The following is a 27,243-nucleotide window of genomic DNA, read 5'->3' as shown; positions in this document are numbered from 1 at the left end:
TCTTCTTGTTTAAGTTGATTTATCGGTTTGTTTTCGGACTGACTGTAGGCGGAGAATGTGGGTGCCCCACCCAGCCTCCCCCAGCGGTCATGTCTTGGTGCAGTCATCCACAAATAGTGCGTGTGATCCACCAACGCTCAGTGGTCGAAACCAGGAAGTTAGGCATGGCGTGGTGCCGTGGCCCCGGTGTCTGCCTCACACCCTCCGGTTCTTCACGGATGTGCTTTTCCGCTCCGCGATCCGGCTGGGACCCCAGGCGGTGTTTAGTTGTTCTCCTCCCCGGTGTCCTGCTGCCTGTACAGACCAGGCTCCCATTGCCTCCCAGGACTGATCCGGGCTTTGGTCAGCTGTCCCTCAGTTTGGATTCATCTTAGTGATTGGGCTGCAAAAGTGCTATCGTCCCACCCCACGCCTCCCCCTGCCCCACAGGCCGGCGGCAGTGTGTGGACATACAATTTTCTATCAGACCATTGTTTAAGAATACCCTGTTGTTTTAGGTATATTTGCAACGTGGGACTCCCAAAGCATGCTGTTCTCAGAAGTCCTCACACTGACCTTTTTCTGAGAAAGCCAGAAAACTTGCGAGATACGCTCTTTAGGGAGAGAGTTCTAGGCTTCAGAGGGCATTGACAGTCGCTTGTTGGGGGCCAGCCTGTAGTTAGGTGCGGTTTCTGAGAGGACAGTGATGCTTTGCATCAAACAGCCGCAAGCTGTACCCTTGTGGCCTGGGGTGGGGAGTTGGGCAGGTTGGCTAACTTGCATCAGAAAAACCACAATTACGGGGCAAAGGCAGAGGGTTGCTCCTCTGAATGCGCCTGGCTAATTTCCTAGCAGAGGGCTGGGGGGATTCTGGAGGGTAATTAGCAGCCGGCTGGTGTGCGACTTCTACCTGGGCTGGCAGCTGACCGAGTGTCTCTTGCCGCACAGATGACAGGACGTACCACTTCCAGGCAGAGGACGAGCAGGAATGTCAGATGTGAGTTCCGGGGAGGGGTGGGGAGGGGCCAGAGGCAGGCCCAGGCCCAGGCCCAGCGGCGCGTGGGGGACTTAACCCCGCCTCACTGCTCCTTCCAGATGGATGTCCGTGCTGCAGAACAGCAAAGAGGAGGCCTTGAACAACGCGTTCAAGGGGGACGACAGCGCCGGCGAGAACAACATCGTGCAGGAGCTGACCAGGGAGATCATCTCCGACGTCCGGAGGATGCCGGGCAACGCCGTGTGCTGCGACTGCGGGGCGCCGGGTGAGCGGGGCCGCGCGCGCGTGTGCGTGTGCGTGTGCGTGCGCGTGTGCACGCGCATGCTCTCGGGAGCTCGTACCCGTTCGTTGGTTTTCCTTTCCCGTCCAACGCGACATGAAGTGCAGCTCAGCCTGAGCTCATCCCATCACACAAATGCTTAATGAACTGTGTGCAGGCGGCAGCGGGGGCTGGGGCACCAGAGGCTTGTCTGCCGGCCCACTGAGCAAGACAAGGCAGAGACAGCCTGATGGCGCTGTAAAGATCTCAGAGCTCTTTGAGAAAGGAGAACTGAAGAGCGCAGTGAGGGTGAGACCAAGGGCATCCGGCCTCACAGGGGCCTGGAGCGGCTGTGGAAGCCCAGCGCAGGCCGCTTTGCCCGGGGTTTCTGCCATCTTCACGCTGTGCTGCTCTGTAGAATCTCTGCAGTCACTCTGGGCTGTGGCCCGGCCCGGGGACCTGGAGGGGCCGCAGCCTTGCGAGGCGTCAGTTTTCCTTTCTGTGAAGTGGAGGACAGGTCCTTTGCACCTGTCACACTCAGTGAGATGAGATATTAATGTTTATTTTTTTACATACATTATTTATTTGAAAGAGTGACAGAAGCAGAGAGAGAAAAAAACAGGTCTTCCACCCGTTCATTTACTTCCCAGGTGGCCTCTGTGGCCTGGGCTGGACCAAGCCAGACTCCGTCCAGGTCTCCCACGTCGGTGCAGGGTCCTGCAGGCCTGGGCCATTTTCCACTGCTTTGCCAGGTGCGTTAGCAGAGAACTGGAGTGGAAGCAGAGCAGCCAGGACTCACACCAGTGCCCTGACATGGGATGCCGTTGTTGCAGGCGGCAGCCTAAACCCACTGCAACATAACGCCGGCCCCAGAGGTTTTGTTTTAATGGATGAGGCTAGTATTTGAAAAGTATAAGGGATGGGCTTGCTCTGGTCAGGATGCAGCGGGGAACTGCACGCCAGCCTTTCTGAACCCGTGTTAAAGGAGGAGCATTGTGGGTCAGCTGGCGTGGTCAGTTACCTGTCCATCCCTCCAATCCATGACAGGCTTTATAAAAAGCAAGCACACCAAAATCGAGCAGACGTTGGAGTCCTGTGACCCTGAAGGCTACGCATGGTCTTGGATTCGTTAGCAAATGTCTCTTTGCCAAGCGATGACACAGGGAGCAATCAGTAGTGAATGCTGCCCTTCCCTGAGCAGAGAGAAAGACGGTGCACTCTTGGGTATTTAAAACACTGAAGACGCTGAGGCCGTGTGCGCTGTTGTTTGGAAACGATAGGACAGCATGGGTGATACGGGAACATAGGCTCGTGTCCCCGCAGAAGCACCGTAGGTTCCGGGGAATAGGCCACGAGGGCCAGCACACATTCCCGCGGTATTTCCCAGCGTGGGGAAGAGGCTCTCTAGTTTTGAGCGTTTTTAAAAAAACTTCAGGAGCACCGGGTGAGCCGGGCTGCGACCTGTCCCTGCCGTGAATCTCTTAGGCAGCAGCAGACCTGAAGACTCCGGCTCCGCTGGGCCGCGATGATGTGCTCAAGTTCCTCTCCAGGTTCGTTCCTCTCCATTTTTTTTATTTTTATTTTTTTTATATTTTATTTTTTTGACAGGCAGAGTGGACAATGAGAGAGAGAGACAGAGAGAAAGGTCTTCCTTTGCTGTTGATTCACCCTCCAATGGCCACCGCGGCCAGTGCACCGTGCTGATCCAATGGCAGGAGCCAGGTACTTCTCCTGGTCTCCCATGGGGTGCAGGGCCCAAGCACTTGGGCCATCCTCCACTGCACTCCCTGGCCACAGCAGAGAGCTGGCCTGGAAGAGGGGCAACCGGGACAGAATCCGGCGCCCTGACCGGGACTAGAACCCGGTGTGCCAGCACCGCAAGGCGGAGGATTAGCCTAGTGAGCCGCGGCGCCGGCCTCCTCTCCATTTTAATTCCCCGTTTTCAGTGCCCTCAGCTTTCATCCATCCAGCATTTCTGGGGTCCCCCGTGTGTGCCGAGTACCCGGAGGAGGGTGCTGCAGTGAGAGAGGGAAGGTGCTGTGAGGGGAGGGCGTGGCTGTGCACTCACTGGCACCTGTGATGGGAGGGCTGCGGTGCCGGCCCTGCACGTGGTGGGATGTGGCTCGTGAGGGTCCCCGCCTGTGTTGTAACTCCACGGGAACACCGGCTCAAGTCTTAGCTGCTCCTCTTCCCATCCAGCTCCCTGCTAATGCACATGGGAAAGCAGAGGAAGATGGCCCAAGTGCTTGGGCCCCTGCACCCACATTGGAGACCCGGGTGGAGATCCTGACTCCTGCTTTGGCCTGGCTCAGCCCCGGCTGTTGGAGTCATTTGAAGAGTGAACCAACAGATCTCTTTCTGTGCCCCTCTTTCTGTCTGCCAATCTGCCTTTCACAGCGCATAAATAAGTAGGTCAATCAATCAATCAGTCTTTAAAAAACAAAAAGATCAGCAGAATCCTGCCCTGGGCCGCGCATGGAGCTCTTAATTTGAAAACGCTCTGTGATTTCTGAAGCTCTCACAGCGCAGACTGTTAACCGCTACTACCAAAGTGCCGAGGACGGTGTATCGTAAGCGTGGGGTACACGGTCACTGTCACGAGTGGCATCTGTAGTCGTGTGTGCTTTAAGGCTGTGCCCCTTACAGTACTACACTTGGGTGGGTTTCATTTTCTCTCCTGCTCCCCTCTGCTGTTACGACCAGGTGGGCGAAGGGTGTGGTCGGTATTCAGGACCCATCCTTGAACCCATGGCATTCTAGAGCGCTCTGTGTCCTGTTGATTTTTGCATGCACAGATCCTGTTGGGTGGGAAAGTAGGGAGGAGGTGGAGGGTGCACAGACGTGTGCATGTGTGTGGATTAGCAGGTAAGCATGGTAATTGTGGGTGAACAACGCGAACAGCCGTGTCTGGGATCACGTTCGCAACTCCATTTCCAGCAGCTGTGCAGAGAAACGTCTGCCCCTCTTCTGAGTGCAAGCTGCAACCTGCGCCTTCTCTCTGGCAGATCCTACGTGGCTTTCCACCAACCTGGGCATTCTGACCTGCATCGAGTGTTCCGGAATCCACCGCGAGCTGGGAGTTCACTACTCCAGGATGCAGTCCCTCACCTTGGACGTGCTGGGGACGTCCGAGCTGCTGGTAACTCTTGAGTCCTCGATTTTAGGTCGGAGATAAGTAGCTGAGGACTCGGATTTTGCTTTGGCATTCTGGTCCCTTTGGGTTCCTTGCGGCTCCAGGGAGGCTGGGGATTGTTCTGTGGCCGACGCATCCGAGTAAGTAGGAGCTCGGTGGCAGCTGCTCGTTCTCAGCTCCTGGTCCTCGAGTGCGTTTCTGGTCCCTAGACTTGACTTTGAAACGAATAAAGGGAGAAGAAGCCACTAAAGTGACTGTTGGAGCGGAGATGAGTCTGCTGAAGGAGCACGGGGTGGTGGCCTCAGCTGGGTTCACTCCATGCCAGCCGAGGCCTGGGGACGACGAAGGAACCTTTCTCCTTGCGAGGTTCTGGCAAGGCTGTGGTCACCACGGGCCTCGAGTCTCACTGGCTTTTCCCCTTCTCCCTGTGTCCTCTCGGGGGAGACCTGGTCTTTGTTTCTCAGAAGGGGCCTTCCCTTCCTTGGTCCCGTGGCAGCACATCCGCCGTGCGGTGGGGAGCTGAGGTGGATGCGCACCTGGGAGGTGTAGCTTTGAGATTCTGACTCCGTGGCCCCAGGAGTTTCCCGGTGAATCAGGCTCAGGCTGCGCTTCAGGCCCTTAAAACATGAGCTTTATGGACTGTCTTTAGAGTCCACCGCTGCCGCTAGAAAGCACTCCTGCACACTCTTCCTTGGGGAAGCCGGGCGTTGGGCTGTAAATACTAAGTGGGTATTGATTGCTGCTGATTTTAATGTCAAGAGCAATAGTCTCGACAGAACATCAATCGCCGTGGTCAATATGCCTCTCAAGGGGCCATAAATCTTACTGATGACTGCCCTGGGCCCGATGTGTCTGGACTTCCAATGAAGCCTTCTGAACTGTCTTGTCGAACCTTCTCGTCTTTTCAAGGAATTCCTTTATGGTCTTGGAAGACAGAGTCGGGAGAACGGAGAGTGGAACCCAGTATGCCAGTGAGTGGGCTCCCCGAGTACTTAGCTTGAAGCTAAGATAGGCTTGGCCCGACCCAGGCAGTTGTTCTTGGCTCCCCTCCGTGATTAGTGTGATGTAACACAGAAAACCTGTGGAGGTGCTGGTGTGCTTCTGATGGCTCCTGGGTCGCCGGCGACGGCATGGTTTGAGATCACGCAGTGTGATGTTAAGGAAACACAAATTACTTCTCACGTCTCACTGGTGAATTATGGCAAATGCTACTTTCACTGACTTTTCTTAAAATAATGGGAAGCAGTGAGTGACTGAGGATGAGGTCATTGCTTTATGTGTATTGGTGCCTTTGATCTGCACAGCCACTGGGAAGCCTTGGTATGTTAGCCCCACTTTACAAATGAGGAAACAGGCCTAGAATCCTATGTGCCTAGGTTTTATGTAGCTGTTAAGGTGCACTCTTAGGGCCAATGCTGTGGCATAGCAGGTAAAGCCACCATCTGCAGTGCCGGCATCCCGTATGGGTACCAGTTCAAGTCCTGGCTGCTCCACTTCTGATCCAGCTCCCTGCTGGCGCACCTGGGAAAGCAGCAGAAGATGGCCCAAGTGCTTGGGCCCCTGCACCCATGTGGGAGACCCGGAAGAAGCTCCTGGCTTCAACCAGCCAAGCTCTGGGTGTTGCAGCCATTTTGAGAAGTGAAGCAGAGGTTGGAAGATCTCTCTCTCTCTCTCTCTGTCTCTGGTTTTCTCTGTGTGTGTGTGTGTCACTCTGCCTTCCAAATAAATAAATAAATAAATAAATCTTTAAAAGGAAAGGAAAGAAAAGTAAAAGGTACACCCTTAACCTTTGAGAGCCTGGGAGATAAACTGGCGTTTGCAGTAAGCTCTCTTTGCTTTAGGGTAAACATTTACCCATCACTGCCGTCCCTCCCCACAGCTCATCCGCATCACGTGTGTAACAGCCACGTCTGAAGAGCCCTGGTGTGTGGTCTGCCTATTCCGACAGTAAATACTCCCACTGATTGCCAGCTTCACACTACTCGTGTGAATTATGGGATGTGCAGCTGGAAAGAGATGCTCCATAGCCCGTCTAGATCATATGATGACTGCACAACAATGGGTGTAAATAACTTAAGTGTAGGAAGACAATTAGCAGGCGATGAGTTTGAGACTCTCATGCCTGTTTTAATGCAATCTGTTCGAGTATGAGGTTCTCTAGCGCCGTTTTTCACAATCGCAGTGCTAAAGAGCTGGCGTCCAGAGCTCCTGGAAATCGAAGTCGGCTTTCATTGGCTGGTCAGGTGTAACCTCTCCAGTGTTTCTCAGGAGTCTGCTCAGTGATCCTGCTGCCCGCTCACGAGGAAGACTCCAAAGAAGGTCCATGAGGAGTTGAGGTCTCTGGCTCGATGAGACGCCGGAGTGACTGCTGCTCCCGATGCAGGGTGCAGTTCCTCTGTTCTCGCAGGAGTTCAGGGTTCGCACAGCTCCTGCCTGTTCTGAGGTCAAGCGGGGCCTGCATGGTTAATGTCTGCAGGTGTTATCAAAACCCAGCTCCCCCTGTGTAGGCCTCTCTTCCTAGCTGGTCGCCACGAGGTGCTGATTTGTGTGGGATTTATGAAGATGCTTAAGAAAACACACAGGAGAGTTTATTTTGGTGCAAAAAAAAAAAAAAAAAAAAAAAAAACCTGGAATCTGCAGGCAAGGGGTCTTCACAGGCGTATGGAACGTGCGTCCTGTGAGAAGCCAGGCAGGATTGAGATTTTCTCTGCGCCAGTATGAGCATCCGACAATTCCATTTCCCGTGGATTTTTTGAAGTGTCCTCTGCTTGCGCCTGAGCCCTGGCTGGTCCTCTCTGGCTCACGGGACTCCCTCCCTCGGCCCCCATTACCCGGTGCTGGGACTAGGGGTGTGACGTCACCTGGACCTTCCTCCCCAGCCCCCGGGGTCGGCCCTGGGTGGGATCCCAGATGCCAGTGCTCACCTGTGGAGCATAAGCATTCAGACCTTTTGACACACCCGGTTGTTTATTTTGTCTCACTTAGACAAGGAGGTACCCGAAAAAGGTTTCCGGAAGTCCTGGCTCTCCTTTCTTGCTCCGTTTGTGTGTCTGTGTAGTTGAAGTTACGTCTGGCATGTAGTAATAAGAGCTGTAATCCATTGGCCAGCCCTGTTGTCTCCTGCAAGATGATTTTAACAAAATCCTTTCAGGAAAACGATTCACACATGTGGGTTTGCAGCTCTCCTCCGCCTGTCTGCTCTGCCTCTTGGAGCCGTGAACAGGCCCTGGGCTGACCTGTTCATCAGGGAGTGTTTCCTTGTGTGGCCAGGGCTGACCCCTGAGTCCCCCGTTAGAGGAAATCAGCGGGGGCAGCCTGGACAACTGTCACACGCAGTGTGTCATCTTTCCAGTGAATGCCGGCACAGCCGTGTCACGTGCTCACGTGCTGTGGCGGAGGAGGGATTTTTTATTGTTATTACTTATCCTAACTTTTTGCTGTATATATTTACGTTGGTCAGTGTGCTGTTTTGGTACAGCATGTACATTGTGGCACAACTAAACTGTTAACATAGCTGCCGTCTCACACACTAAACTAAACAGTGTGTTGCGGTGAGAACACTTAGAGTCCGGGCCCTCAGCAGTTTTCAAGCACGCTGGTCCCTTAGTAATGGCCGTGGCCAGCATCCCGCACCGTAGGTCTCGGGATTTAGCTCCCCTGTCCAGGTGAGGTGCCCTGTGCTTTGAGCAGCATCTCCGCTCTTCCCCGGTCATCACGGCTCTGGACTGCGGCTCTGGCGACTACTGTAGACGCCACGTGCAGTTGACATCATGTGCCAGCTTCCTGTGCCTGGCTCGTTTCACGTAACCTGATGTCCTGCTGGTCCATCGTGCGGTGCCAGACGACAGGGGTTTGTTTAGGTCTGAATAGTGCTCCGCCGTGTGTGTGGACCCCAGGTTCTTAGGCATCGATGGACACTTGACTAGGCTGCCACGATGCACGGGCGGGGCCGAGTGTCTTCTCAGTGCGGCTTCGCGTCCTGTGTGGTGCAGGCCCCGTAGCTGGACTAGGAGTCCCGCGGAGGTTCTGTTTTCAGTTGTGTGAGGGGCCTGCGTGCTGTGCACCGTCGTGGTGACTGCACTCCACACTCCACCAGCAGTGCCAGGGCCCCCGTTTCGCCACATCCTCACCACACGTGTGTTTTATCTTTCTGCTAATAGCTGTTCTGACTGGTGTGAAGCGATGCTTCCCTATGGTTTGAATTTCCTGCTGCTGGGGCCAGCTTTGTGGCATGCCAGGTAAAGCCCCTGCCTGTGACACCAGCATCCCATATGGGTGCAGGCTCGAGTCCTGGCTGCTCCACTTCCGATCCAACTCCCTGCTAATGTTCCTGGGAAAGCAGCAGAAGATGGCCCAAGTGCTTGGGCCCCTGCAGCCACACGGGAGACCTGGAGGAAGCTCCTGGCTCCTGGCTTCAGCCTTGCCCAGCCCTGACTGTTATGGTCATCTGGGGAGAGAACCAGTGGGTGGAAGATCTGTCTCCCTCCCTCTCCCTCTCTCTCTTCCTCTCTTCCTCCCTCCCTCTTCTCCCTCTCTGTCTCTCTAATTCTGACTTTCAAGTAAATAAATAAATCTTAAAAAAGAAAATTTCCCTCTCCCTAAGGATCAGTGATGATGGGTGTTTGTATGTTTTCTTTTTTTTTAAGATTTTATTTATTTATTTGAAAGTCGGGGCTGGCGCCGTGGCTCAATAGGCTAATCCTCCACCTGTGGCGCTGGCACACCAGGTTCTAGTCCTGGTCGGGGCCCCGGATTCTGTCCCGGTTGTCCCTCTTCTAGGCTTCTGTCCTGGTTGTCCCTCTTCTAGGCCAGCTCTCTGCCGTGGCCTGGGAGTGCAGTGGAGAATGGCCCAAGTGCTTGGGCCCTGCACCCCATGGGAGACTAGGAGAAGCACCTGGCTCCTGCCTTTGGATCAGCACGGTGCGCCAGCCGCAGCGCGCCGGTGGTGGCGGCCATTGGAGGGTAAACCAACGGCAAAAGGAAGACCTTTCTCTCTGTCTCTCTCTCTCACTGTCCACTCTGCCTGTCAAAAAAAAAAAAAAGTCGGAGTTACACATAGAGAGAGAGAGAGGTTTTCCATCCACTGATTCACTCCCCAGATAGCCACAACGGCTGGAACTGTGCCAGTCCGAAGCCAGGAGCCAGGAGCTTCTTCCAGGTCTACCACGCAGGTGCAGGGGCCTAAGGACTTGGGCCATCTTCTACTGCTTTCCCAGACCATAGCAGAGAGCTGGATCAGAAGTGGAGCAGCTGGGTCTTGAATTGGCGCCCATATGGGATGCCAGCGCTTCAGGTCAGGGCATTAACCTGCTGTGCCACGGCACCGGCCCCTGTTTGTATCTTTCTTTGGAGAAATGTCTCCTCGTTCCCTCACCCGCTCTGTGTTGGTTGAGTTCCTTCTTGGTTTTGGTACCAACCAGTTATCAGATGTGTGGGGTGGAAGATCTCTCTCTCACTTTATAGGTTGTCGCCTTTGCGGTGCCGAAGCTCTTGAGAGAGATGCAGTCCAATGTGTGTGGTTTTGCTTGCGCAAAAAATCAATGTCAAACGGCCCGAGAGGACGGCACATGAGCAAACCTTGCTTGGCCGCATGCCCGTTTTCTGTTTGTGTCTATAAGTAGACAGATGTCACTCGCAGCGTGTCACTCCTGTGCTCCCATATGGCCACACCGCAGTCCTCGTGGTCGGAGTCTTTGCTTCAGTCTGGAAATTGATTCCTGGCCTCAGGTTTGCAGTTCCCCTGGATGGTGAGCCATGGCTGTCTCGCCGTTTACGTCTTTGATTTGTTTAGGTTTCCAAGCCACTTGCCTTCCATGTAAGTTGAATGGATTTCGTCAACCTGCATGAGGATGGCTGGTCACTGGTAATCTTTGCTTCCCTGTTCCTGCTTTTAGAATCATTTTTCATCCAATGGACCAGAAACCGAGTGCTTGAAGTAGTAGTAGTTTGATGGGATTTGGCGATTTGTGTCATCGTAAACATCCTTAGCTTTTTGAGCAAATCTGCCCTCCAGTAAGTGTACACATTGAAAAGATGAATTAATTTCCTTCTTAACTTGGAAGATGGTGATTTCAGCACTGATCTTCCAGGACACACAAACAAGCCAGCAGAGTCTGGGCTGCTGGTGGCCTGTGATCGGTTTCTCCAACTTGAGTGACAGTCATAAAGGAAATTTTATACTCTGAAATCGAATTTGAGTCAGAAACTTCTACATGTTCCATCGAATTGAGGAGCAAGTGTCAGCAGCCTTAGGAGCAAATATTTACTGTCCCCGCACCCTGTGTGGATTCCGTGCGTGTCCCTTCGCCGAAGGTTCATAGCAACCTGACAGCTAACAGGGTGAGGGTCAGGGTGCAGCCAGACTGGGCGAGCCCTCGAAGACCAGGAAGTGAGTGAACTCACCTAGGGCTGAACGGAGCCACTCCAGGTACTGGAAGTGACGGCCCAGGGCAGAGAGTGGCCGTCGACTGGCGTTCATTGGATAACTGTTAGGCCCCAGGCGTTGCCGCGGGTGCTCTGCGTGTGCTGTGCCCATCCTCAGCGGGATCTCCCCGAAGGTCAGGAACTCGCTTGCCCAGGACGTCTGAGCCAGGAGAAACCAGAGGCTGTGTTCTGTCCTTTCTTAAAACCACAACTCGGAGCTTTAGAAACCACAAACTTGGGCACCAAAACTGATGTGCTTTTTAAAAATATCAAAAAATACACTTTATTTATTTGAAAGGAAAAGAGAGAGAGAGAGATCTTCAGTTCGCTGGTTCACTCCTCAAATGACTGCAACAGCTGGGGCTGTGCCAGGCTGAAGCCAGGATCCCAGACGGCCTCCTGGTCTCCCATGTGGGTGTCGGGGCTGTAAGTACTCGGGCCATCCTCCACTGCTTTCTCCCGTGCATTAGCAGGAAACACAGCAGCCAGGACCCAGACTGGCACTCTGCAGTATGGCATGTTGGCCAAGCATGTGGCCATTTAACCTGCTGCACCACAACACCGGCCCCAAAAATAGGTGCCCTAAAGGCTCAGGTGCAAACCTCACGTGTGAACTTCCCCCGCTGCTGGGAGGAGTCTCTGTGCTCCCAGCCTTGGAGGCAGCGCTTTCTGGCTGTTTCCTGGCCACGCCCACCCCGTCCAGCTCCTTCACTGGCCGTGGACCTTGGGTGTGCCTCCCACCCCGCTGGGCTGTCCGAGGCCCGGTTGGTAACACCTTGTTTGGACATGCAGTGGGGAGCCGGTTGAGAGCTGGTGGGCATCAGAGTTGGGGCTGCTGTTGGCAAGGGCTGAGCTGGGAGGAGCAGACCCTCTGTTCTGTGGGGGAGGAGGCCCAGCCACACTGAGCCGGGGGAGGGCAGCCTGGTCTCACCGCCTGTCCCCGTCCTGGGCTGAGTCCCAGCAGGGAAGGTGGGAGGTGTCACAGTGATGGAGGAAGCCTGGAGATGGGTGAGGGAAGGGGACGTGGTGGGCCCACCCCACCCCACCCCACACTCCAGAAGCGATTTCGAGGTGAAAGCTGGGATCTCCTTGTGGCTCTGTGAGCGCTGCTCGGTAGGTGCCGGGCTACACAGTGTGTATCCAGGTGGCCGCCGTCAGTGAGGGAGGCCGGTGCACACGTGAGGGTCCGTGCAAGGCGAGGGCTGGGGCGGGTGCACTGCTCTGCTCGCCAGGGCCCAGCGTCTCTGTCGTTCAGTGCTCGGGGCAAACATTCCTCCAAGTCTCACCCGTTGTGTTTGTCCCTTACTCATCTCTGTCTCGTTCCACTGAGCTGCCGTGGCGCGTGGTGGTGACTCGGGCCCGGCCGGTGCCCGGCAGGTGAGGGGCTCGGCGTGCTTTCCTGAAGCCACGTACGTGCAGGGTGGCAGCAGGGGCGGCAGTTGGGTCTGAAACACTCCAACCTCTCCCACCAGCTTGTATCTAGCCCAGTCTGTGTGTCAGGGTGGCTGTCGGATTCTTGCTGAGTGACAGTGATGTGCCCCTGACGCAAAGGCTCTGTGGCCGGCACCTCACGTCCCTCTCCCTCCGCACATAGACACTCTGCTTCTCCTGATGGCTCCGGAGGGGTCCTGGCAGAGCCGTGGGGCGGCACATCTTCTCGGGTGTGGGACACGTGTGGCGCACGGATGCAGAGCCTCCCTGCACCGGCTGCCTCCTGGGAGAGCAGCCAAGTCCAAGCAGACGGGAAGCAGCTTCCTGCTCCCAGGGGAATTCTCCTCCTCCCACCTCCCATCTGCTTAGCACAGCACAGGGAGCATCAGGGTGGCCCCTCACTCACAGAGGGGCTGCGTGGCTTCTGTCGCCCTCCTCTGGAGCAGATTGTGCTTGCCCAGGGTTTGGAGTCCGCACTGGGTTGTAGGACGGGCGTTGCAGGCTGCCTGGCTATAAACCGGGGGCTCCAAGATGGAGGTTCGTCCCAGGGTGTGGCACCCGATGTCGGAGAATCCCCAGGCCCCCGGCTTCGTGTTGCTGAGGCACTTGTCACCATGGGCGGTGTGCCATCCTGACAGTTCCCCACGCTGGGGAACACTGCAGGCCCGCACCTGGGCTGGAGGCCCCGGGTCAGTCAGGACTGAGCAGGAGGGTGCGCTGGGTTAGTGCTTGATGCTCTGGGCCATGGGCGGCTCTGTTCACTTCCCAAAGCAAGGTAGGAAGGCTCACCTCGTTATAATTCACCCCTAAGCCACCCCACCTGTTTCCTGTGTCCCTGCGTGGTCCCGCTTCACAGTTGCAGCTCTGGTGCCCCCGGAAGTGGAGCCTTGCCATCCCCGATCCCTTTCGGCAACTGAAGCCACCTCCCCGGCGTATAAAGAAGCCGGGTAGGGCAGCAGCCGGGCCTCCCGGCGTTTTGCACAGTTAGCTGAGAGCAGAAATGCCGAAGTGTGCCTGACTCCCCCAACACACGGTGCTCCCTGTAGGATTGAACGGATGTCTGTGTGCTCAAAGCACTGGGCCGGGTGCATCCTTCCAGCCTTGTTTCTTTAAACATTTAAGACTCTGCCGGGGAGCTGAGGTCTGAGTGGGGAGCTGGGACCCAGATGCGCCAAGCCGGGGTCTCAAGAGGACCACAGTCCTGCCGTCACTCGTTCTAGAGACAGCCACTGCCGCGTTTCCAGTGTAGCGTGATGCAGACTGACACCCTCAGAGTGCGTTCATTTCCTGTCCGAGGGTCGGAACATGGGCCTGCAGCGGCCTCCCCCGGGAACCAACATGCCCCATTTCTTCAATTTGCTGCGTGCTCTCGCCCCAACGCTCCCACTGTGTTCCATTGTGGCACTCGGGGAGGCTGATGTGCTGCCACACGGCCCGTGGCAGAACCGTGATTTGAACCCGAGTCTTGGCCTCCACTGTGGCCGAGCCACCTGGTGGGTGGCCTCAGTCAGGGGTGTTCAGAGGCAGTGAGTGGATCCACTCGGTGGGAGCACAGGTGTTTTTGAGGCGGTGAGAAGAACAGAAACTGCCGTGGGGCTGATGGCTGCTTCTCTGTCTCCTCGGGGACTCCAGGACGTGCCGCCTCTCGGCTCTGACTCCATGGGCACCTTGGGCTTTGTCTGTCTTCATAAAGGCAAACCACTTTATTGCTCTATTTCTTAGTGGCCGTTAAATAAATCATGGGCCGTGTGTGCCGCGCGTTAATAATTGAAGACCCTGAGATGGCGTTTGTTTCCGCAGCTCGCCAAGAACATCGGGAACGCGGGCTTCAATGAGGTTATGGAGTGCTGCCTGCCGGCCGGGGACTCCATCAAACCCAACCCGGGCAGCGACATGTAAGTGTGGCACGGCTGCCCTCGCCCTCCCCCAGGGGGCGCAGGGGAGCCAGGGCTTCCGGGACCTCGGCTGCTGCTCCATTGGGAAATCTGTGGGTGTAAGTTAGGCTTGGGTTTTGTGTTCCTTGCTTTGGGGGGTCCATATAGAAACTGCAGGTGGTCATTTTTCCAGAAAGAGGCACAGGGAGTGTGGACTCCACGTCCCGGCTGGCTGTCCCCCTCACCGTCCCCTCGCGTCCATCCCGAGTCCGAGAGGAGCTTGCTGTCACGGAGACGTGGTTGCGCTCTGTTCCCTCTGCTGGCATCCTTGCCAGGGTGGAGTGTGTGTGTTTTGTTTTGGTCAAAAATCATCGTGCTTGTTTTACTGACCGTAGAAAACTTGGGGCCCCGTCACGCGTCCAGCTGGCTCACGGAGACACAGCGACAACAGGGAAGTCGCTTGCCAGTCTTACCGAATGAAGCCTGAGTCAGCTGGGAGACAGCGAGGCCGGGCAGGGTGTGTCCTGCCTGCCTCCGCCCTCAGCCCTGTCCAGTGTGCGGGCCTGACCACGCCCAGAGGGCTCGGGTGGCACCTGCTGTGCTCTGGTGTGGACTGAGGTGGACAGGAGAGAGAGGTCCCCGGGCCAGTTAAACAGAAAGACAGCAGCTGCATTGGGGTGGTTAAGGTGGACCCCCGTGTTGTGGCAGGAGAGGGAAAAGTGGAAACAGACATAGGAAGAGAAATGAACACTGGAGTAGAAGACGGTGTTTTCCTTGGATAAACCTGACGCAGAACGGGCGGGGCAGGTCCTCCTGGGACAGCGAGTCTCTGAGAGCAGTTTCACAAACCGGGGGAGGCGTCTGGGGACTCAGGTTTGTGCTACCCTCGTGTGGGGCGCGTCTCTGGGAAGCCGAGGCCGCAGGCCCCGTGCTGTGCTGCATTCTGGTGGCGGAAGCGGATACCGCAGCAGGCGGGCGAGGTGTTCCTGCGGGAACACGTGGGCCCTGGTCCCTCCAGGGCTCTCCCTGGTGTCAGGTGTCGCGGGCAAGCTGTTTGGCAGGTGCCGCATGAAAGCAGTTTGTGTCTGAATCCCGAGACAGGCGTCACGCCGCGCGCCGTGCGCGTCCCGGAGGGTGGATGCGTGTGGTCTCCGACGCCAGGCGAGAGGCTTCCTAGCGGTCGTGCTCCCCTGGTGACGATCTCGGGTTCAGACCCGGCAGGCACTCAGGCCTTCGCTCAGCTTCTCCGTGCAAAGGGAGCGCACTGCTCCCCACCCCCAAGCACTGGGGAAATCAGTGTGGTTTGGGTGCTCGGTGGGTGGGCGGCAGAGGCCACGCAGGTGACTTCCAACCGCTGAAAACAAAGGGGCCCGTCCGGTCTGCTTTCTGTTGGAGTCCCCGGGGTGTGCCGGAACCCTGCCCGTGGTCACCGCGTGCCCCTGCTCATTCAGCCTGTCGGCTGCTGTGCTGTGAGGCCGCTCAGAGTGTGTAGTACAGAGTTCACTCCAGGCACTGGCGATGCCTTACAGATCAGAGCGCTTGCTTGTTCTGGGCTGGAAGATTCTAGAAGTCTACACTGGGGTCCTGTGGCGCAGCGGTTAAGCAGCCCCTTGGACGCCTGCGTCCTCATCGGAGTGCCAGTTCGAGTCCTTGCTCCTCCACTTCCAGTTCAGATTCCTGTGTGTGTGCACTCCGTGGGGCACAGATGAAGGCGCCAGTGCTGGGGCCCTGCCGCCCTTGTGGGAGTCTTGGACGGAGTTCTGGGCTCCTGGCTTCAGCCTGGCTCAACCCTTGCTGCGTAGGCTATTGGGGAAGAACCAGGGGATGGAAGATCTCTCTCTCTCTCTGGCTTTCAAGTAGATGAAAATAAACAAACATGAAGAAAACACTGCCTGTGGGAATCCTTCCTGCCGGCACTGAGACCTCTTCCCCAGCCCCGGCAGCCCTGACAGGAAGTTTACACGCCCCTCCGATTCTCGGAACGAAGGTCAGTGTGGTGACACCACGCCGCCCCCGTGGCCTCCGTCAAGGCGAGTGGCTCGGCTCTCCGCGGCCCCGTAGCACTGACTCTGCTCTGAGACCCTCGACCCCACGTCCCACGAGGCCTCGGTGTTCACGTGTGAGGTGCTGTTCTGGCAGACGGCATCTTACTCATGCTGGTGCTTCCCACCACACTCACCGTGCCGTCCGTGGTGGTTCAGCAACCGAGAGAAATAGTCCCAGCCCCGTGCCTGCTGAAGGAAGTGACTGCTTGCTCCCAGGTGAGAAGGCGTGTGGCCTTTCCAGCTTCCGTCGGAACCGCAGCCATCTGCAGCTGCAGCTGCCGAAGGGGGAGCCGGACACCCTCCAGTGGCCTGTGCTGCCCCGGATGGAGGAGGCGTGCGGAGTGGGGGGGTGCAGCTGGGCAGGGAACACCAGGTTTGATCTGCACTGAGGCCAGGACTGTGTCTGCGATTCAGGCCTGTTGCAAGGGACGCCCCTCCCGACGTGTCCTTGTAGGAAGTTGAGACGCCTCTCCAGGGAATACCTGACATGTCGTCGTAGGAAGCTGGGACGCCCTCCTGTGAACACCCGATGTGTCGTCATTGGAAGCTGGGACGCCCCTCCTGTGAACACCCGATGTGTCGTCATTGGAAGCTGGGACGCCCCTCCTGTGAACACCCGATGTGTCGTCATAGGAAGCTGGGACGCCCTCCTGTGAACACCCGATGTGTCGTCGTAGGAAGTTGGGACGCCCCTCCTGTGAACACCCAATGTGTCGTCGTAGGAAGTTGGGATGCCCCTCCTGTGAACACCCGATGTGTCGTCGTAGGAAGTTGGGACGCCCCTCCTGTGAACACCCGATGTGTCGTCATTGGAAGCTGGGACGCCCCTCCTGTGAACACCCGATGTGTCGTTGTGGGAAGCTGGGACGCCCCTCCTGTGAACACCCGATGTGTCGTTGTGGGAAGCTGGGACGCCCTCCTGTGAACACCCGATGTGTCGTCATAGGAAGTTGGGACACTCCTCCTGTGAACACCCGATGTGTCGCTGTAGGAAGCTGGGACGCCCCTCCTGTGAACACCCGATGTGTCGTCATAGGAAGTTGGGACGCTCCTCCTGTGAGCACCCGATGTGTCGCTGTAGGAAGCTGGGACGCCCCTCCTGTGAACACCCGATGTGTCGCTGTAGGAAGCTGGGACACCCCTCCTGTGAACACACGATGTGTCGTAGGAAGCTGGGACACTCCTCCTGTGAACACCCGATGTGTCGTCATAGGAAGTTGGGACGCCCCTCCTGTGAACACCCGACGTGTTGTTGTAGGAAGCTGGGACGCCCCTCCTGTGAACACCCGATGTGTCGTCATTGGAAGCTGGGACGCCCCTCCTGTGAACACCCAATGTGTCGCTGTAGGAAGCTGGTTGCTCTCCTCCCGGAGCCTAAGCCTTTACGTACACAGGAGGAGGCTGACCACGCAGGCAGAGCAGGCTTCCTTCCTGAGGCCTGACGCCTGGTGTGGAGCTAAGATGCAGGCCACGCTTGTGTTGGAACTGTCTTCAGGGCCTCGGAGCCCTGGCCAGATGAGCAGGGCAAGGGAGGGAGAGAGAGAGCACGCTTCCGTCTGCTGGTTTCCTCCCCAAATGGACACAGTGGCCCCCTCTGGGTCTCCTAGCACTTGGGGCAGCTTTTGCTTTCCTGGGCGCATTAGCAGGGCGCTGGATTGGAAGTGGAGCAGCTGAGACTCAAACCAGCGCCCATGTGGGATGCTGGCGTCACAAGCGGTGGTTAACCTGCCACACCACAACACCTATATCAATGGTGCACTTCTAAAAACGAGGAAGGGAGATGCATTTGTCCTCCTGCAGTGGTAGTGATCGTCCCACAGTGACTGTGGAAGGTGTATGAGACTTGACAGCCATGCAGTCTTGTCGTCTGCCGTGAGAGACCTCGGCGGTAGACTGTTGAGTGGGCCGTCCCACACCACCTGTCGTCAGGGCACAGGTGGTCATGGCACTGTTCCCGCGTGTCACACACATGCCAGGAGATCCCGAGAGGAAAACCTGCGGAGTAACATGGCGTCGGCCCCGGGGAGCTTTGCTGCCTGAGTGAACAGAACCCAGATCGCCCCAGTGGGCTTCAGTGCACACAGCTGCTCGGTGGAGACCAGAACCCACAGCCCTGTTGTGGGGGGTCCACAGGGACCGCGAGTCTCCCCTCAATGTGGCAGTCACCTGGCGACTCTGCCGAGTGAGCAGGGAGCATGCTGGGATGAGAAGGAGGGGCCAAAACAGAAGGGGTGAAGAAACGTGGGCCGGCTGCAGCCCGAGGTCAGAGCGCAGGTCGTCCGGGCCGTGAAACCGGTGCCCGCCCCACTGGAGCTGCTGCTCTGCCAGGGTTTCCCTCTCCAGCTGGCCAGTGCAGGAGCAACGTGCAGCCAAGGGCAGCCGTGAAGCAGGGGGAGGTGTGGAGACGCGGCCGTGGCTCAGTCTGGGCCTTGTGGGGATGGTGCCCTCTCACCCTGGCTGGCTGGCTCCATTCTCTGCCTGGAGTTTGTTCCCAGGGGCTCGGGCACCCCTTCAGGAGGGCAGGTTGTCCAAGGGGGACTTCGGGCAGCTGCAGAAAAATCCAGAACCCTCAGCGTGGAGTCGGTTGGGTGAGAGGGAGGAGGTCGGGACAGGGCAGTCTAGGAACGCCAGCTGCTTAGGGAGAGGGCACACATTCCTAGGCACGGAGAGATGCAGGTGGGTAAAACTTCTGTGCCCCGGCCTGGTTCTTGCCCTCCAGAGACTCTCGGGATCACCTGGGCCACGGCCATCAGCCTTCAGTGGGCATCCAGGTGCCCGGGTTACCTGGACCACCCCCAGGTTCTGGTTCCTGAGGTGCACACCTAGAGACATCCTGAGTGCAGGCACTGGGTGGGGGCCAGCGAAGAGTCCTCCACCCCTTCCCCTTTTCCACTAGAGCCTGAAAAGGAAAGGGAGGGCCTGCTGTGTGTATGTGTGTGCCCGTGTGTGAGTGTGTGTGTATGTGTGAGCGCGTGTGAATATGTGTGAGCGTGTGTGTGTGCATGTGCACGTGTGTTGCCAGTGTGTGCGTGCATGTGTATGTGTGTGTTGCCGGTGTGTATGTGTGTGTGTGTGAGCGTGTGTGTGCGTGTGCACGTGTGTTGCCAGTGTGTGCGTGTATGTGTATGTGTGTGTTGCCAGTGTGTATGTGTGTGTGTGTGTGTGTGTGTGTGTGTTTTGTTGCCAGTGTTGCTTCCTGGAGTTTCCAGTGTTGCAGGAGGGTGGGTGCCTGGTGGCCTCATGACAGGTCCATCTGGTTTCAGGAATGCAAGGAAGGACTACATCACGGCCAAGTACATCGAGAGGAGATTCGCGCGCAAGAAGCACGCAGACAACGCAGCCAAGCTTCATAGCCTGTGCGAGGCCGTCAAGGCCCGAGACGTGTTCGGGTTACTCCAGGCCTGTGCCGACGGTGTGGACCTCACAGAGAAAATCCCACTGGCCAACGGCCACGTAAGGGCGTGGGGGAAATGGGCGGGGCCGCATGATGGGCTGAGAGGGGGCGGCGCTGTGTTCTGTAGGCGTGTTTAGGTGACGGCCAGGTGTATGTGCAGGATGTGGCGTGATGCTTAGATAGATGCTAATGCTGCAGAATGAGGAAGCCCCCGTCTTTGGTGGTGGGAGCATCTCGGGTCCACTCCTGATTAGAGGTGGGCAGTGCGCGTGGCTGACCGGCGTCCTCACGCCTCCCGGCTCGGCAGAGCTCACTCCTGCACCTCGAGCTGTTCTCAGACCAAGGCCGAAATCCCAGCTCAGGAGAGACTGACTGTTCCCCAGGGCCAAGGGAGCCCCGGCAGCCCCAGGGAGCAGGGTTTGCAGATCATCTGGTGGGGGGAGGTCCGTGTAGAGTGTCACTTGTGTTGGACGCAAACTGGACGCTGCTCTCGGGTTCTGGAGGGTCTGTGTTTGCTTTTCAGGAGCCGGACGAGACGGCGCTCCACCTGGCCGTCAGATCCGTGGACCGGACTTCTCTCCACATCGTGGACTTTTTGGTTCAGAACAGGTGGGTGTTCCAGACGTACAGGGAGGCGTCTGTTTCGTGTGCTTGGGGTTCCCGGGGGAGGACTCACTGCTTCGAAGCTGCCAGGAAGCACCCGTGTTCAGGTGTAACCGGGAATTATGGGACAGAAAAGGTGTGGCCAGGTACGGGGTGTTCCATGGCATTCTCCAAGGAAGCCCTGGAGGGTGGGAGTAGGACCCTGGGCTCCGTGTTGTCTGCAGGCTCTGACTTCGAGTGTCGGGGGCCCACGACAGCACCTGTGCACAGGTGTGTTCCTCACCTTGTCCTGCGAGGTGTGAGGGGGGCAGAGATCCCTGCGTGGGCCACCAGATGGCCAGCCTGGGCTCTGGTCTGGGGCGCTTCGCTTGAGAGGCTGTTTTATGCTCTGAGGACACAGGGCCTTGTTTTGCCTGTTGTTGGGCGCATGGTCCTTCCCACGTGGGCGTTACCTGCCCGGCATCCCAAGGCCAGACACCAGGACCGTTTGGCGTGTATTTTGACTCTGTGATGGTGGGGAGGGGAGGTGCTGGGTGAAAGCCGCTGCATTGGCCCGAGTGGAATGGGCAGCTGCCCCAGGGGAGAATGGAGGAGGAGGAGTTGTGTTCTGTGTCCTCTGCTTTCCCCTGCTGTCCCTGACGGGCAGTGGAGGGCAGAATTGGGCAGACAGGAGAGGGGCCCGGGGTGGGGCCGTCAGCCCTCACAGCTGGGGCACGGACTCCTGGCAAAAACCCGTCCGACAGCCATCCTGCGACACGAGCCCAGCACCTGGAGCACAGTCCACGGGTAGCTGAGTGATGGACTCTGCCCATGTGCCTTCTCCAGGGCCAGGACGGGAGGAAACCTGGTTCCACCCCGAGAACTCGGATGGTTTCGTCCGAATGGGAGCAGCGGGTGCCACCCCTGACGTCCTGCCTCTGCCCGCTAGTCTGCCCGGGGCCACAGAGCCTGCTGTCCCTGCTCAGAGCGTGCCGGGGGCCACGCCTGCAGACTGCTCCCCGGGGGCTGAAACATTTGTCCCATGACTACAGGCCACAGGCACCTTTTCAGGCTTGGGGGAAGCAGCTTTTGCAAACCTTCGGAAGCTCAGAGCAGCCCTGGGCCCGCGGGCTCGGTGAGCGTGGGCCTTCCTGCCGCTGGCAGATAAGGTGGGACAACGCAGCCTGGCTTCCTGAGGCCTGGTGCAGCCCGCAGGCACGGGCAAGGGGCAAGGCTGCCAGTCCCGGCCCTCACTGCTCTTCCTCTCCCCCTTGTTCTCGGGCAGCGGGAACCTGGACAAGCAGACCGGCAAGGGCAGCACGGCCCTGCACTACTGCTGTCTGACCGACAACAACGAGTGTCTCAAGCTGCTGCTGCGGGGCAAGGCCTCCATCGAGATAGGTGAGCAGCGGCGGGGTCCCGCCTGGGGTCTGGGGGTCCCGCCTGGGGCCCGGGGGTCCCGGCCTGGGGCCTGGGGTTCCCACCTGGGGCCCGGGGGTCCCGGCCTGGGGCCTGGGGTTCCCACCTGGGGCCCTGGGGTCCCGGCCTGGGGTCTGGGGGTCCCGCCTGGGGCCCTGGGGTCCCGGCCTGGGGTCTGGGGGTCCCTCCTGGGGTCTGGGGGTCCCACCTGGGGCCGGAGGTCCCGCCTGGGGTCTGGAGTCTGGGGGTCCCGCCTGGGGCCGGGGGTCCCGCCGGCCCCCGCCGCCCACTGGACATGGCAGACACTGGAGCTCCCGTGGGCACCAGGGAGGAGGGAATCGCAGCTGCAGGACAGGGGCACTGGTGGGCGGCGCTCACCTGTCGGGCTCCCAGAGACTGGGCCTTGCTGTGCCCACTGGGGCTGGGGAATTTGGGTGAGGCTGGGGAACCGGGACCGGCTCAGACCTGAAGCCGTGCTACCGCAGCCCTGCCAGACTTAGTCCCTAGCTTGGCTCTGGGTCCTGACAGTTTGTTGGGAGTCGCTGTTGACTGCTCTGCCCTTTCGCTTGCACCCGGTCCCTGCACCAGGGAGACTGACTCCTGCTTGGCTCCCTCCCTCTGCAGGGGGCGTGGCCTGGCTGACAGCAGGGGAAGAAGGGGCCTGAGGGGAGGTCCCCCAGCAATTGTTCCAGAAGAATTGTCGAGCAGAGGGTAGAGTAGCAAAGGGGCACAGAGCGGATGGAGAGCCTTGCTCTTTTTTTTTTTTTTTTTTTTTTTTGGAGAGGTAGAGTTACAGATGGAGAGACAGAGAGAAAAGTCTTCCATACACTGGTTCACTCTCCAGATAGCCACAATAGCCGGAGCTGAGCTGATCAGGAGCCAGGAGCTTCTTCCAGGTCTCCCACAAGGGTGCAGGAGCCCAAGCACTTGGGCCATCTTCTACTGCTTTCCCAGGCCACAGCAGAGAGCTGGATCGGAAGAGGAGCAGCCGGGATGTGAACCAGTGCCCATTTGGGATGTCTGCACTGCTGGTGGAGGCTTAGTCCACTCCGCCACAGCCTCAGCCCTGAGCCTTGCTCTTTTTAAAAACTTATTAAATGTTGACTGAGACTTTTTAAGAAGAAAATGCATAATTTCAAATTTATAGACTGCCTAGCAGGAGGCATAAAAGTTTGCTCCAGTCAGATGCATGGAACTGCAGTAACACTGCTTTTGGTTAGAGATTTACAACAAACTATTTTTGATTTTTAAGATTATTTATTTGAAAGAGTTACACAGAGAAGGAGAGGCAGAGAGAGAGAGAGAGATCGAGATCGAGAGAGAGATCGAGAGATCCTCCATCCGCTGGTTCACTCCCCAGATGGCCACAGTGGCCAGAGCTGTGCTGATTTGAAGCCAGGAGCAGGAGCTTCTTCCGGGTCTCCCACGTGGGTGCAGGGGCCCAAGGACTTCAACCGTCTTCTACTGCTTTCCCAGGTCATAGCAGAGAGCTGGATTGGAAGTGGAGCAGCCAGGAATCGAACTGGGGCCCATATGGGATGCCGGCACTGCAGGCGGCAGCTTTACTCGCTACGTCACAGCGCCAGCCCCTACAACAAACTATTGGATTCAAAGACATAGTTTGAGTATTGAATTAAATTCACTGGCTGCATCAGCCATTTCATTTTTGTGATTAGCTCAAACCTTGTCTTTTAAAATCTTGCCTTTTGTGTTCTGCAGCAGTTCTGTGCAGTTGTAACGCAAATCCAGCCCGGCCAGGGCAGACCAGCTGCAGTTTCATGAACTGTGCTTAATTTAACTCAGTGTTATCTTACTGTATCATTTTTATTTTTTTATTTAAAAATTTTTTTTAAGATTCATCTATTTATTTGAAGGACAGAGTTACAGAGAGAGGCAGACAGAGAACGAGATCTTATATCCGCAGGTTCACTCCCCAAATGGCTGCAACGGTCAAGGCTGGGCCAGGCCAAGGCCAGGACCCTGGAACTGCATCCAGGTCTCAAGTGGGTGGCAGGAGTCCAAGCACGTGGACTGTCTTCCCCTGCTTTCCCATCAGCATTAGCAGGGCGCTGGATCGGAAGTGCAGCAGCCAGGACTCAGCCTGTGCCCATATGGCATGCTGGCGTCGCAGGCCGTAGCTTAACCTGCTGCACCACAACACCGGCCCCTACTGTATCTTCTTAAAATTACTTTGAAGCTGTCAGGCCTCTGCTGGGTTTTGCCGTAACGCCGCCTTTCCTCGCTCTTCACTTTCAGCAAACGAGGCCGGGGAGACACCGCTGGACATCGCCAGGCGCCTCAAACACGAGCACTGTGAAGAGCTGGTGAGGCCCCCGCTGGTGTGGACGGCCCGAGCAGATCTCAGTGTCGGGGGGCACGAGCCGCGACTCGGCCCTACCTGTAAAAGCGCACTGGGGAGTCTGGACCACGCGTCTTGGGGGAGGCATGGGTGGGCGCGTGGACGGTGCCCTGGCATCGTCTGGGCAGCTGAGCAGAGGCCCACGCCCCGCAGCTGCTGTGCTCTGGCATCTGTGCTCCGAGCGCCCCGGGCTGCTCCGCACTCTGCACCAGCCCCACACCGGGTGGGCTGCTCAGCGCCGTCTTCCTCTGCTGCCGGAGAAGAAGAGACAGCCTGGGCGTGCAGCAGCCACCTGGCCCCAGGCAGCCCCGGGTCAGCAGTGGGCGTGCGCTTAGCACGGTGGGTCAGCGGAGCAGTTTGCAAGGCTGTGAGACACTCCCTGACCTCTGGGGCGATTTCACGCAGTGAGTGCTCCGTCAGTGGAAGTGTTGGTCATGAACCCCAGCGAGCGCAGGCTGAACCAGAGCTCACAGCCACTGCCTCGTTCACTCTCTGTGCCCACCACATGGTGGCCCTGAAGTCCATTCGAGTTCTTCTTTGTGGCCGTGACGCGGTCCCCACCGTGATTCCCATGGGCTCGCCGAGGACGCACCCTTGCAGCGGTTACGAACTCGTTCAGTGTCACACAGCTGCTGTCTGGCTCTAGGGAGCTTTCAGCCCTACGACCAGGTTACCTTTTTTTTTTTTTTTTTTTAAGATTTGTTTTAGTTATTTGAAAGCGTTACAGAGAGAGGTAGAAAGAGAGGTCTTCCATCTGCTGGTTCACCCCCCAAATGGCTGCAATGGCTGGTGCTGGGCCGATCCAAAGCCAGGAGCCAGGAGCTTCTTCTGGGTCTCCCACGTGGGTGCGGGGGCCCAAGCACTTGGGCCATCCTCTGCTGCTTTCCCAGGCCATAGCAGAGAGCTGGATCGGAAGTGGAGCAGCCGGGACTGAAGCTGGTGCCCACATGGGATGCCGGCGCTGCAGGCCAGGGCGTTAACCCGCTGCGCCACAGCGCCGGTCCTCAGGATACCCATTTCTGCACGTTGAGAATGGATCCAGCTCTCTCCCTTCCTTGAGAGAGTTAGGAAAACAGTCGCTCAGCTCACCTCCTGCAGGACTTCATTCTCTAGCCCAGCCGAGGAGGGCTGGGCTGATTAGGAGACGGCTGTGCTAAGGTTGATGCCCCCAGGCTATCATGCCTGATAGCCCTTGCCAGCATACAGCACTTTACAGTTTACAAAGCGCCTACCAGGAGTTACCAGGTCTGAGGTTCAAGGTTATTTTGTGCCTCAGGTTTAGGGGCTTCGACCCCAGACCCTGGGATTTTAATGGGCTTGCCCTGGGCAGAGTGCAGCTCCCCGCCTCCAGAGCCCAGGCCCCTGGACCCGTTCTCCGCGGATTGCCTGCCCGTGCGCTGCCCGTCTGGGTACCTGGAGGGTGCCGGTGTCAGCTGGCTGAGCGAGTGAGCAGCAATTCTGACCACGCCTCTCTCCCTCCCAGCTGAACCAGGCCCTGTCTGGAAGGTTCAATTCCCACGTCCACGTGGAATATGAGTGGCGGCTGCTGCACGAAGACCTGGACGAAAGTGATGACGACATGGACGAGAAGTTGCAGGTGTGTGCCGGGCTGCCCGGCGTGGAGGGGCTCGGAGAACTTCCTTCACAGCAGGGTGGGGCCAGCCCTCAGTTAGAGCGGGAGCTGCCCCGCCCAACAGAAGGCAGGGCTGGCTTCTTGCTTCCCCCGACCTCAGTGGGTTTCCAGTGCAGTCTCGAGTCTCCCAGCTCCGCACTCGTTAAAGGGACGGCTAATTGTGTCATCAGGCAGCTGCTCGCCCTCCCCACCAAGGGACGCGGGAGCTGCTCTGATTAGAGGGGGTTTAGAGGACGCCCCTCGGCGGCGGACTCGGAGCATAAAGGGTCAGGTTGCCCCCAGCGTGGGCCAGCGCGCCCACCGGCCCGGTCGTGTATTGATTTTAAAGACTCGGCTGCCCTCACCAACCGGCTCTCGCGGCTCCTCGGGCCAACGTCCTCCTTCATCAGATGGGACACTGAAGCCAAGAGGGGGCCTGGCGGTGAGAACCCGGGCTCTGGCCCCTGGTCCAGCTCCCTCCTCACCACTCACTGCCTGGCACACGTGCTGGGTCCCCGGAGGCCCGGCCCCTTCACGTGGCTCTCGGGGCAGAAGGGCAGAAGATGCGACTCTGGGCCCATACTCCTAGCGCAGAACCTCTTCCATCTCCCCTCAACCAGGGCTCAGTGAGGGACACTGAAAAACATTCAGTGTCAGCACAGCTAGAACGCCACAGTCGGAACGCCACGTCAGACGCACGCTCGGGATGCCACCTTAGACACACAGATTGCCTTATTAACACAACTGGAATTCCATATTAGACACACTGTTGTAATTTAAATTTTTAAAAAATGTTTTTAAAAAGATGTATTTATTGAAAAGCAGAGTTATATATATAGAGAGAATTTCCATCCGCTGGTTCACTCCCCAAATGCCTGCAGCTGCCAGAGCCAGACCAGACTGAAGCCAGGAGCCAGGAGCCTCCTCCAGGCCTCCCACGTGGGTGCAGGGGCCCAAGGACTTGGGCCACCTTCCACTGCTTTCCCAGGTGCATTAGCAGGGAGCTGGATCAGAAGTGGAGCAGCCAGGACTTGAAGGGGTACCCATATGGGATGCTAGTGTTGCCGGGGCGGCTTAGCCCACTATAACACAATGCCAGCCCCTAAATTGTCTTTATTTTTCCTGTAGGACTGTAAAGTTCTGATGTATTTGAGGATGGATGGATGAGTAATTGATGTAGCATGGATAGGTATAGACAGATAAATAGATGGCACTTCTGAAATTCCTTGACCTATTCTTGTTCAGTGAGCAGTTAATGTCTGTATTTACTATTTCTTTTGCTTTTTAAAAAGTTACTTTCATTTATTTGAAAGGCAGAGAGACAGAAAACAATCTCACATTCCTTGATTCATTCTCAAGATGCCCACAATAGCCAGGCGGGGCCAGGCTGAAGCCAGGAGTCAAGAACTCAATCCAGGTCTCCCACGTGGTGCAGGGACCCAAGCACTTGGGCCATCTTCCACTGCTTTCCCAGGCCACAGCAGGGAGCTGGATCAGAAGTGGAGCAGCCGGGACTCAAACCAGCACTCCTGCGTGGGATGCCAGCATCCCAGGCAGCATCTTAACCCACTGCACCACAAAGCTGGCCCCATAAAAAGTGTATTAAAAAGGGGCCGGCGCCACGGCTCACTAGGCTAATCCTCCGCCTTGCGGCGCCGGCACACCAGGTTCTAGTCCCGGTTGGGGCACCAGATTCTGTCCCGGTCGCCCGTCTTCCAGGCCAGCTCTCTGCCATG

The 27,243-nt window shown here is 57.4% G+C and overlaps 1 protein-coding gene across 4 annotated transcripts in view; it reads left to right on the top strand.

The window, feature by feature from the left end:
- Positions 1 to 27,243, top strand: part of ASAP2 (ArfGAP with SH3 domain, ankyrin repeat and PH domain 2) — a 167,743-nt gene that overhangs the window by 128,023 nt on the left and 12,477 nt on the right. For all 4 annotated transcript variants that reach the window (XM_051833312.2, XM_051833313.2, XM_051833314.2 and 1 more), the window contains 9 exons: positions 928 to 976; positions 1,075 to 1,241; positions 4,241 to 4,374; positions 14,023 to 14,117; positions 19,405 to 19,594; positions 20,059 to 20,144; positions 21,403 to 21,518; positions 23,793 to 23,860; positions 25,379 to 25,492. In XM_051833312.2, the coding sequence (XP_051689272.2) occupies positions 928 to 976; positions 1,075 to 1,241; positions 4,241 to 4,374; positions 14,023 to 14,117; positions 19,405 to 19,594; positions 20,059 to 20,144; positions 21,403 to 21,518; positions 23,793 to 23,860; positions 25,379 to 25,492 (1,019 nt within the window). The remainder of the gene's footprint in view (positions 1 to 927; positions 977 to 1,074; positions 1,242 to 4,240; positions 4,375 to 14,022; positions 14,118 to 19,404; positions 19,595 to 20,058; positions 20,145 to 21,402; positions 21,519 to 23,792; positions 23,861 to 25,378; positions 25,493 to 27,243) is intronic.

Source organism: Oryctolagus cuniculus, chromosome 2, assembly GCF_964237555.1.
Source record: "Oryctolagus cuniculus chromosome 2, mOryCun1.1, whole genome shotgun sequence".
NCBI classification, from domain to species: Eukaryota; Metazoa; Chordata; class Mammalia; order Lagomorpha; family Leporidae; genus Oryctolagus; species Oryctolagus cuniculus.
This window is presented reverse-complemented; position numbering and strand designations above follow the sequence as displayed.